Consider the following 12,340-nt stretch of genomic DNA (forward strand, 5'->3'; position numbering starts at 1 on the left):
ATGCTCAGTAGATAAGACATCAAAGCCAGAAGGAATCTTGGATTAAGTTCACAGCCAGGATCTCTTCTACCACCAGTTCCAAAGTCATATGGGACAAGATTCGAAATGTCATTTGGCGATATAATTCTGTTCTCCTCTTGATCTTGCTCTCTCATGGCCAGGAAGTAGCTGATACTGTAATGATACACTTATCATTTTTCTTAAACATGTTTTTATTAACAGGCAATTCCAAGTTTGTATTGATTCAACACTTTCACGGTCTTTCCTACAGTAACTTGTAGTCCCACAGGGCTGTGTTGTGAATGTCACACTTTCAGTGCCATCACTGAACAACTCCCTCTCGCTATTGCAAATGGACTCTATGTTGATGATTTTCACATCTCATGTCAGTCGTCAAACATGCCGTATGTTGAGACTGCCCCAATCATTTACTGAAGTAGACCACAGCAAACGGCTTTAATCTCTCTCTCTCTCTCTCTCTCTCTCTCTAAAAGTGAAGTTGTGAAGTTCTTGGAGCTTATCTCTGACCATAAGCTTACCTTTATACCACACATCAAGCTGCTACAAGTCAAATGTATAAAAGCACTGAACATTCTCCATGGTCCTCTCTTCCACCAATTGGGGAGTGAATTGATGTTCTCTGCTAAAAATATATCATGCTCTTATTGAATCAAAACTAGACTATGGTTTACTGGTCTAAGGCTCTGCCAGGACCTCAGCCCTGAAGATTCTGGATCCCATTCATCATCAGAGACTTTGGCTCTGCACCAGGGCTTTCCACACTTCCCTAGTCCAGAGCTTGTACACAGGGTCTGGCGAACCTCCTCTGTGGCTCCACTGTATGCTTCAAAACTTCGATTTTTACCACAACATCCCACGTGGGTTTGTGTTTTCCTTCCTCAGTGGAGTATGCTTTTTCAGAACAGATGATCTGCCATTTTTCCTTTTGGCCTTTGGTATCCAGGCACAGTTGGATGAATTGGGTCTGTCCTTGGATAACATTGCTGTATCCACTGATCAGCCCATCCCACCATGGTTTATTACAAACCCCAAATGTGACCTTTAAGTCATCTGAGAAAAACAAACACTCCCGATTGGAAGTACTGTGTTATTTGCTGAACATTTTTTGAATCATCCTTCCATTCCAATTTATATTGATGGTTGGAAATCTGGTAACTCTGTGGGCTCTGCCATGATTCTTGCTGTCTGTGGTTGTGTATAAAATCCCTTCTACAGTTTCTTTGTTCACTGCTGAACTGTATGTCATTTCTCTTGCCGTCAATCACATAGAAGCCTAGCAGTACTCAAATTGCACTATTTGTATTGACTTGCTTAGTTCTCTACTGGCCCTGTTCTCACTGATATTCAAAACAGACTGGCTCATTTCTCTTTAACATCTGTGTCTGTCCAGTTTTTTTAGATACAAGGCCCTGTTGATATTCACGGAAATGATTTTGCCAACACTGCAGCTAAATCTGTTTGCACTGGCACTATCACTGCTGTGCCTCTTCCATACATGGACTACGGTCCTATATTCAAGGCTCAACTCGTCTTGGAGTGAGTAACGTGAAGACAAGCTTTTCCAAATAAAACCCTATATTGGACTTTGGCCATCTTGCTTCCATAAGTATTGGAAAGAGGAGGTTGTCTTAATTAGACTACACATTGGTCATAGTTTTTTAACTTATCATTTTCTTTTATCTGGGACTGATGCAGCAATGTGTTGTCTGTGTGACACTCGAGTCCTAATAAGCCACATTTTACTATATTGCCATCCTTGCGACTCTCAATGACGGCACCATTTTAAATGTATTTTGTCCCAAGGTTTATCTATAACATAAGACAATGTTATTGATGATGGTGACACTATCCAACTTGCAAATGTTTTTAGCTTTTAAAGACTATTAACCTTTTTAACGCTATTTAACTTTTAATTTATTAATTATACCTTTTAACATAATTCATTTTTAAGAATTAAAGTACAATTAGTTCGATTTGAAATTAGAAAACGGCCGTAACATCAAATAGTTCAAAACCAGAACGAGAAAGGCCAACTTGAGGTGTTTGACGCTAATGTTTGTACTTACCCATTAGTCATCCTGGCGAGTTATAATAATTAAAATTATGTAACAGAATGTCCTTTACAACTTGTATTACTGTAGTTTGTCTCTTACTGCTGTAAACTAGATATTGGATTTAACACTTTGTTTTAATTCAACAATTAAACTTTTTGTTTTACCTTGATTTCTTTTTATAAAAATGTTAATAGTTTTGCTTTTAATTTTAACTTTTTACTGGATCTTTGGTGCAGATAGTCTAGTTGCTTTGCACCATAAAATGCCAAACCAACCAACCAATCTCATGTTTCCATTAATGTACTGAAACTACTACTGTCAGATTTGATCTAGAATCACATGTTGAATTATATTATATGTGTAGATCCTAATTAGAAGTTAATGCTGATATCAAGCTCACAATGTTCCACATGTGTATTACCATTCATAGTCTGCAATTAGGTGCTTGAAGGCAGAGACTTTTGATGAAACAGAAAAAAAATTTCTATAGTAAAATAAGTTGCTTCATGTGTATAATTAAGTAGGATGTAGATACAGTTCTCTGGTAATAACTGATAAATTTTAGCTGGCCCCATTGATGATCACAAGTTTGTTAAAAAAAACACAGTACTTGTTTCTGGATTAACCATTACATACAAGTTCCATACAAGAGTCCAGAGCTCATTCCCATGTGATGAACATAGTGTGTCACCCATTTTGTAGCTTTTTTTCACTTGAATTAATAAATAAATAACTTGATTACCTGATTAATGGTGATCAAATATTATACACACACACATTTATTTATTTGTTTGTTTAAATGGTTTCAACATATCAAACCTGCCAAATTCAGTCACTTGGTTTAATGTGTTTGGAAGTATTAAAATTCTTACAGTGAAAACCATTGCAAATGGTAATAACTTATAATACTTCCATCTGTTAAGTAATGTATTGAAATTTACTAAATATAATTAATTGTTTAAGAAAAAGTTTTAAAGTTATAATACTGTATATTAACCTTTTTCAATACACAGAAGCTAATATTACTATTTGATAAGATGTAAAATTAATGGTTTTGTAGTATTGTATCAACTGAAAGTCTTAACACTCCTATGAAAAGTGGGGCCTAATAGGCCCAAGAGCATTTGATTTCATCAAATGAAATGACAATTTCATTTAAATACAAATTTATTAGCCTAATATTAATAACCTTTCAAGTTGCTCTGGGGCCTATTAGGCCTCACTTTTCATAGGAAGTATTAAGTACAATTAATAATGACATGGAATTAGCGTGTCATATTTGATGTAACTGTTATTACTATTAGTAATACAATTTTGCTAACATTTTTAAAAAATGAACAAATCAATAAAATGAATTATTGTCTTTAATTTCTGTATTATTTGAAAGTACTGTGTATGTACACAATAATATTGAATACAAATATGTGACCTATCTAGGAGAACTAAGTGATTCTGTGAAACAGATGTTGGAAATGATACATCTAGAAGACAAAAACAAAACATGTATTGGAATAAGCATTCCTCAAAATACAGTTGAGAGACAGCAGTTGGGTAAGTTTTTAGTTTAAATAAATTGTTACACAAGACAAGTATCAGTCCTATCTGATACTCATAAAAAAACAAACAAATACTAAAACAGCTTTCTTATCTTGTGTATCACTTTTGTCTCCTGTCTTCCAACAAGTTTATCAATCACATATCTATTCTGTATAAATGAAGTGCTGGCACAAGAAATACTATCATAGTTTTATTGCATTTGGTGTTTGGGCCATTCTTACTACTTATTCATTTATTTGTTTTTTTTAATTAAAATAAAAAGTTTCGAGATTTCATGAGAATAATTTTTCTTGTGGTCAAGCTCTTGATATATTAATAGTCTGCATTCTCAAAATGGCTGGTATGGGTATTAGCACTTTGATTAAAATATAGAACAATATTTCAACCTTCTTAGGTCATCTTCAGCTTAACAAGAAGATGAGCCTAAGAAAATCAGAATGTTCAGTAATTTATTTCGGTTGAAGTGCTAATTCCCATACCAGCCATCTTGAGAACAGATTTTTACTTCAAGTAGGCTTCTTGTTACCATGAATATTGATAGTTTGTATCATTTTGAACCTTGTCATAGTTATTGGCTTATTGCCAAACATGACAGCAACTAGAAACAGTAGATTTACTATACATGTGGTTAGTACATTAACCACAGATGTATTTAAAGTTACTATGGCTTCATTTAACCCTAAAATCACAGGCAGGTCAAAATGCATATGCAAGAACTTTTTAGAGATTTACATTTAAAGTCTAATAAAACTACTTTTATCATCATGGTATATGAATAAACTTAGCATCAAAATGTAGTTAATAATCAAATTTTAATATCATATGAATTTTAAGTTTTTAATTTTATAAGAAAGTATTTGAAAAAATCCTCAGTTTTCTCTAAGGTGAGAATTGTGATATAAACACTCCAGATATTCTCGAATTTATTTACTGCCTATCTGAAAAGTATGGAATTTAATTCAAGTTACTCATTATGGTATACTCACAACTCGTGTAAAGCATAATTTTTATGGCCTTCAATCTTGTGTTTATGGAAACACAAACTAGAAAATCAAACTCGCTTGTCATATCAATGTGTCACTCTTCTATTTCACAAATTCACAAGTCACCGATTTAAAGGGAAAATTTTAATCTTTAAAATGACATATTGTATTACATTGTTTTTTCTATAGAGAATTGTATTTTAGTTCAAACTTTATTCTCATGGAAAACACATCAGTGAGGTAATTTTTTTTAACAACTCAGGGCAGTCAATGTCTTTGATTCTATGTATTTATGTCCTCTGGTGGGACTAGGGGCAAGTCTTTAGATTTACAATATTCATATCTGGTGTTCAGTTTCCCCTTGGAGGATGTAGCAGATAGCCCAGTGTGACCTTCAGATAAGAAAACTGTCTCTCTCTCACTCACACACGGTCGGTCAAAGTATTGTACTAAAAAGTCGAATTGTGTTTGTCTGCAAAAGACACAATGTTTACTGAACACTTGCAAAATATTGTACAAGCACACAAAACATGTAAGAAGTTATAGTATGGACATTCTAAAGGTTAACGTGGAGTCACGAACTCGGCTAATTTGTGAGCCTGTATGAATAAAATAGTATCTACTTTGAGGACATGTCTGATTTACTTTCAACAGTCACAATTCTTGGTGTTAATGACTAAGTCTGATTTACTTTCAACAGTCACAATTCTTTGTGTTAATGACTAAGTCTGATTTACTTTCAACAGTCACAATTCTTTGTGTTAATGACTAAGCAGGTTTATCTGAAGTTTAGGTACTCGTACTTTAGAAGAAATAGACAAAAAAAAGTCAGCTGTTGAAATGTTTCTCAAATCATTTGTATTTCAGGCTTATTAAATAAAATATCTTTTGTAACTTTTAGGTAAAGCCCATTTAAGAGAAGCTCTCCTTCTTCATGAAGAAGCACTTCGATTACATCGAATGTGTCGGCAGTTGAGGCAGGTTGACAACCTTAAGATTCGTTTAAGAATTGACCATGACACTTCTCTTAATAGATATGCAGACATTGAAGAAGAAGATGATTTTCAAGAAGTTTTGGATCCTCCTAAAGTTCATCGTAAGTAGAAACAGTTCTGTCAGATTTTATAAAACTGTTATTCTTTACAGTAGGTGTCTGTGACGTTTTGACAATAAATAGGTAATGTCTAAAAGTCAAACGTATGTACAAAATTTGTTACACTACTGATTATCATAGTTGCATCTAGAGCTTCAAATCAGGTGTTCAATTTCTCTTTGGTGGGCACAGCAGATATATTGCATTTAAATTTCTAGATTTTTATTGAAATATTTAATATTTTCTTTTCTAGTTGATTATAAATGAACCAGTTATGAATTAAATGATTAGTTGAAGAATATTACATTGTCTACTTATTCAACTTCTTACAAACTTTAACACTACTCCAGTATTTATACTTAAGCAACTTTATATAAAATCATAAAGTATTTGATTATGTGTACTTAATAAACATTTTAGGAATTTTCAAGGTAAATTTTTATTTTAGCATCTACAAAGTACCAGTTAACATTGACTCCTCCAGATTTCTCCCAGTTTAAAGTTCAGGATTTGTTTCATGATTTGGTAAGTTTCTTTTATTCAGTTGTTTAGTTATTTCCATCACAATGATTTTGGTTTTGTGCCTCTGAAGTGTCTGCTTATGATTTTGTTAGTAAGGCATATAATATTGTAAACAATTTACGTTGTGCACGTTGTATTCCAGAAACCATATTAATAGTTAATAATTAACGTATAGTTTGTTTGGAATATATAAAATTTTAAGGGCAAAATTAGGTTATACCTAAACAAGATAAAGTTGAAACTGTGTGATAGCTCAATTGGCATAGGCCTAGTTAACAGAGATCATGTTTCAGATTCTATCCAAACTACAGTTTTTCATCTTCAAAAAAAATTGATAGTTTGATAGAAAGGTAATGTTTCTAAAATATTCCTTTCTAAGGGACCAATTGGAATTTTCTCTGCACGTCATCATTGGACAGCTCCTCGAACTATTCATCTTGAACGAGAAAATGAGGAAAGTTTTGGATTCAGTGTCAGGGGGGATTGTCCAGTCATCGTTGCTGGAACAGAACCTGGAAGTCTATCTAAGGTAGAACAGAAAATTTCTTAACTGTAATTGAATTTAGGAAATCACGTCTCCATATATCACTGAGTGCTGCCATATCATTTGAAGTGATCAAGTTGGTATCTTTGAATAACTAAGACTGAAACAGGAATTAGCATAATATGGATATCCCTGTTGAGAAATTTGTTAAAAACTAGAAGGTGAAGTTTGGGTAAAATTATTTTCTTTTGATAATTAAGACTAATCTGAAAATTAAGTAACATGACCCAGTACATATACTGATTATTCATTCTTTCTGGTATTTATGAAAATTACACACATTATGATGATGATGATAACACAAGGTTATGTGGTTTTAATAGAAATTAGAAATAATTTCAATATAGATCAGAACCATGATACAGAATTTTGAATTCCTGTTGATAAATTAAATTTCTTTCAGTTATTTAAATTTAATTTTTTGACTTGATAAAAAAAACAGATCAAAATTAATCTAGCACTGTTAATCTAGGAAATTTTAAAATCCATGAGCTCTTAGAGTCCATACTTACAAAACTCAAAGTTTGACTGATGTCTGTTGTTTTTTGTACATCTTTCTGCTTTGCATAAAGGGAACTTGTGAAAGTTGGTTGCATCAAAGAGGAATCTTATTTTTAACAAGTAGTTAGGTTTATATTTAAAACCATTGATGTAGTAGTTATATGACTTCAAGTAATTCCTGTTCAGTGGTGTTGGAAACAACAAAGAACATAAATTCAGTTAATTATTTTGGTTACCTTAAGTTAATCAGTGCATGTGTAGATGAATTTTTGTTAGTTGTACATCCTTCCATATAGAATGTTTAGAATTTTTTTATATTTTTTTCCCCCCTAAACATTTCAGATGGCAGGCCTGAAAGAAGGAGATTTTTTAGTTGCTATTGGTGAAACAGACACTAAATGGAGTAGCCATGATGAAGTAGTTTCACTGATTCAAGCTGCAGGAAATAATCTAGTATTGAAGGTTGTCACCCCTATGGATCACAACTACCTGCATCCGAAGAATAGTCCATCGGTGAGCCCAACATCAACAACATCTAGCAGTTCTGGGGTTAGCTCTGCTTCCAGTCAGTATCAGAGCTCTCTAGGGAGTGAGTTTAATGGGAAGGGCAAAGACAACCACAAGAGACTCACTTGGAATATCTTTCGTCGGGGAAGATCTAAAGAACGAGAACAGCATAGTAGTGCTTATGATTCAAACATTCTTTTGTGTTAAATAAACTGCAAGAAACTCTGTCAAGAAAGTGCAATTTTGATTTTTAAGACTACTTCAGACTGTTAATGAATTATGTAGCTTGGCCTGCTTGAGAAAAATTTTAAAATGAACTACAGAATTTTTACTGTAATTTAGCTTAATTGAAAGAAATTATAAAGTAATATTATGAAGCAAAAGAGGTTAAAATAGGTTAAAATCTAAAGAATTTACAGTTACTGACATTTTTTGTTGGAAGTGACTAATACAGATGTAAAATATTGCAATTAGGTGGAGCATCAAATCTGAACTTGGTTTATGTACACACGTAAAACATCTGTATGAACGTGTGTTGTGTATCAGTGGCTTTTCTTGTATATCTTTGACTTTTGTAAGCAGTAATCCCAAATGCATAGTACAAATTTGATAAATTACTAAGAATTTCACTGAATGTGTCAGCACTCGGATCACTCATCAAATGTTACAATAAAACAGTTTCTTTGTTTTAGTAAAAATTGCTAAAAACAGAGAATGAATATGGAATAAAATACTAATGGTAAAAATGTTATCAAATTTTTAAATATTTTTTAAACAGAACTTTTTAAGAGAATAAATAGTTTTATTTATTCTTTTTTCTGAAGCCTTCCAAGAGCATGAGATGAACTGTAGATTGGACATGTTTAAGTGGTTTATATTGTGAAGGTAAAAAAACTTTAGTTGGCCAGATAACTCTTTATACAACAGTAACAAAAGTATTGCACTATTTACAACTATTTTGGAGTAAAAAATAAAATTGTATTTGTCATATAGAATATGAGTGAAACATGCATAGAACAAATGTGATTCCCATTTCTTGCTCATGACAAGCTGTTATTTTGTTGATAATTCAAGACTAGGCACTAGGTTCTGCTTTTTATAGTATAATGTATAGTAATGGTAAGAGGTTTGGTGTTTTGTGAGTAGCTTAGTTACCAAAAATGTAATAAAACTGACTAATATATATATATACAAGTGAAAAAATATTGACTGATATGTGAATTTACATTCTGTATTTTTTAAATTTAAAGCTTTGTTTATTTTTCCTTTGGAAAAATTAAAATGTTGTATATTTATTTCCTTCTTTCTACAGAAAGTCGCATAAATTGACAAAAATACTGATGTTTACCTTAAATGAATGTTTAAAATAGTACTAGTGTGTATAGGTTGATTGTTAGAGACACTGAGGTCTAAAGTTGGCTGAAAGCATAGAATTTTCTAAAGATGTTTATTAGCTTTGAGCACCTCACCAGTTTTATTTTGGACTAATACTGACTGTGACTAAATACCCTTTGAGTATTATTATAACTAAAGTAAGAATTGTATATAGGATTTGCTAGTTGGTGAAGAAAGGATTTTGTGAATGATGTTCTGTGTGCTCTTTATATCTGTATGTATTATGTTACAAGATTTCTAATTACAAAAATAATTCATTGTTCAACAGATTTTTACAGTATGCAAGTAAAAATATAGCCATGAAAAATGAATCTCGTATGAAAAGTAGTGTTTCTGCATTCTGTTCATGCATTTTGGTTGTAAAAATGTAGCATTTGAAACTAGAATTGTAACTATTGTGAATATAACGTGGAAGATATAAATGTAGGAATCGGTATTCTTAACATTAATTTTACATTTACATTAAAATATTTTGCTTCAAGTGCCATGGTTTTTGATTTAGTGTTTTCCAAACATATAAATAATGTACATTTGTGTATATACCAACTAAATCATGCTAGCTGGAGCATAGATATGTGTAAAACTAGGTTTTCAAACATTCTTTACTGAGATTAAGAATCATTCAAGGTACTGGGAGGTGTCAATGTAATAAGAAAACTTTGATTTTGTATTTACTAACAGAAGGTATTATGAAAAACTAAACACTGTTACTTTCTTATGCTGTACGTTTTTGTGTGTTTGCATGTGTGTGTCCAAAACTTGTGTATTTTTGAGGAATTTTATTTATGTCAGCATTGATCTTCTAATTTGTACAATAAATAAGTCAGATTATAAATGCTTAATATTCTTTGAAGTTTCTTTTATCATACCTTTGAATTATGTTGGGGGGTATTTTGACTGACTTACCTAATCAGAGTGTATTATTACAAGTATTAAAACTCAACAGGTGATGGTATCATTACTAATATTTAGAAACAAAAAGAAATTCACACACAAAACCTGAATGCATACTGTTACCTGAGATGGTGTTTCAAGGGATTACAGATCCATTCTCCAAATACCTTTCCCACCCAAAGTGCATAATACGATCTACTAATGCATATGGTGATGTTGCTAATATTTTCCTCATCCTGATACCATTTTCCCTTAGTTTAAAACTTTCAAAGCACGTACGGTGATATTGTCCATACTAATAGCTTTACTCTTAGTTTCGTTTTTTCGTAGTTACTACATGCACATAACTCTTTTTAATTATATCATTATTAAAGTTCTTTGGATTTCAAAAATTAAATTTAACTATACCATGAAAAGACCTGCACAAAACCTTGTATTCTGTCTGTTTGTATATTTGAAGTATAACTATTATTTTATCACTCAAATAAACCACCTCTAGGTAGAATTTCAAAACTCCTTACAATCTTGAAAAACTGAATTAAGTAATCTTCAGTTCTTCTGCGTCACTTGGAAAACAACAGTGGGTTTCTATAATTGTCTTTGTAGCTCACATTTACGAAGTAGAACAGATTGTATATTAGTTATTTATCTCTCTAAAGCTACAAGTGTAATCCATAATATACCTTTCCTGATTAATGTAACTTTCCTTTAAACATATCTTAAAATATGATTAGTTCGTTTTCACCATTGCTAATCATTCATCAAAAGGTTAAAAACTGAACATTTATTGTTTTTATTTAAGGCTACTTTCATACAAGTGAGTCTTTTACAATTTTTTTATATGTACTAGTTTGCTGTTTAATCATTCTCTTTTGCACATTTACGCCCAGATAGTAAGAATGTCAAAATTTTCGTAATTAAAATAAATATTTGGAAAAATATAGCATCCTTAAATCACTAGCAAATTTAAAACTCCCAACTATCCATCCAAATTCCCTTTGGTGCAGATTCCTGTATGTGGTGACGGGACCTCCCAAAGAAGGTTCTGTACTTTCAGTTTACTTCCTTTCGGATCTAAACATCCACTTACGTGTTTGTCGTGCGTAGCGATACGTGAAGGGCAGGAGAGAATCCTGGTGGTTGAGGGGTCCAATCATAACACACCACTGGCCTTGAATTGCTGTAGATGGGTGTCCTTGGGGTAGCACCCCTAGAATCATTCAGCTGGTCCATTTGGGCTAGGGACAACCAAGCATCAGCGTTGGATGTTATCAACAGGTGTTGTGAACATTGTATCTGATTCTGGTGTTTGGGTATAGTGCTCGCAAAACCCTAGTATTGCTGCAGTGTCCTTGTTTGGCATTGTAGTGTGTCCCCTCATATGGCTCCATGGTGGGCACTGAAATATTCCGTTTTACTATGGATCCTCCAAATAAAAACTTAAATAAAATAGTGAAAAAAAAAACAGTCCATGGGCAAACGACCACATCTTGAAGATTCTGAGGAGCAATCCTCAACACCTGTTGTACCCTATTTTCTTACTCTACATTCCAGTTTTCCAGTTAAAATTATGCAGTGTTAATGTCAACGGATTATCTGATGTGTTCAAGGTAGAAAAAGTTTTAACTTTCCAAATAATATCGTATTTTCTCTTTTTAAGGAAACATTCTGGTTTTGTTGATCAAGTTGAGTTACAGTGGGTAGGGGATGTTATATCTGACCATACTGAATTACATAGAAAAGATGTTGTGATTTTTATTCGCAGAGGTTTAGATATTAGTTATATCAATTATCATATTAGTGGAGTAGGTCGTAAGATAGTTTTATCATTTACTTATAGTGCTAAACATTTTACAATTGTTAATACTTACGCACCAAATTCTTCTGCAGAAAGCTGTTCATTTTTCATAACTTAAAATTTTATATACCTTCTGATTTTTTTATTATAATGGGTGATTACAATTGTGTTTTAAATGAAAGGTGAGATAAAAACCCATTTCATCACATTAATGACAGATCCCGAACAGTTTTACATGAAGTTTTAAATTTATTTGATATAGTTGATCTTTACCGTTATAGTTTTCCAACTAACCGCGAATTCACTTGGTGTAGAATAATCTGTGGTAACTTGTATCAGTCCATGATAAAATACTGGTGTCTCAACAAAGTCTATCCCGTTTTACGAAAATTGGCCATGTTCCATTTCCTTACAGTGATCATAATATAGTTGAATATACAGTCAGTTTTTCTCGTGCTCCGCGAGGGCCTG

At 32.4% G+C, this 12,340-nt stretch overlaps 1 protein-coding gene across 1 annotated transcript in view; it reads left to right on the forward strand.

Annotated features, from left to right (window-relative positions):
- The window catches only part of LOC143231628 (rhophilin-2-B-like), an 88,633-nt gene extending 78,614 nt beyond the window's left edge, over nucleotides 1-10,019 (forward strand). Inside the window, exons 11-15 of the mRNA XM_076466166.1 lie at nucleotides 3,513-3,626; nucleotides 5,517-5,711; nucleotides 6,157-6,233; nucleotides 6,610-6,759; nucleotides 7,618-10,019. Coding sequence (XP_076322281.1) covers nucleotides 3,513-3,626; nucleotides 5,517-5,711; nucleotides 6,157-6,233; nucleotides 6,610-6,759; nucleotides 7,618-7,989 — 908 coding nt within the window. The 3' untranslated portion in view covers nucleotides 7,990-10,019. The remainder of the gene's footprint in view (nucleotides 1-3,512; nucleotides 3,627-5,516; nucleotides 5,712-6,156; nucleotides 6,234-6,609; nucleotides 6,760-7,617) is intronic.
- The last annotated feature ends 2,321 nt before the right edge of the window (nucleotides 10,020-12,340 follow it).

Source organism: Tachypleus tridentatus, chromosome 11 (assembly GCF_004210375.1).
Source record: "Tachypleus tridentatus isolate NWPU-2018 chromosome 11, ASM421037v1, whole genome shotgun sequence".
NCBI classification, from domain to species: domain Eukaryota; kingdom Metazoa; phylum Arthropoda; class Merostomata; order Xiphosura; family Limulidae; genus Tachypleus; species Tachypleus tridentatus.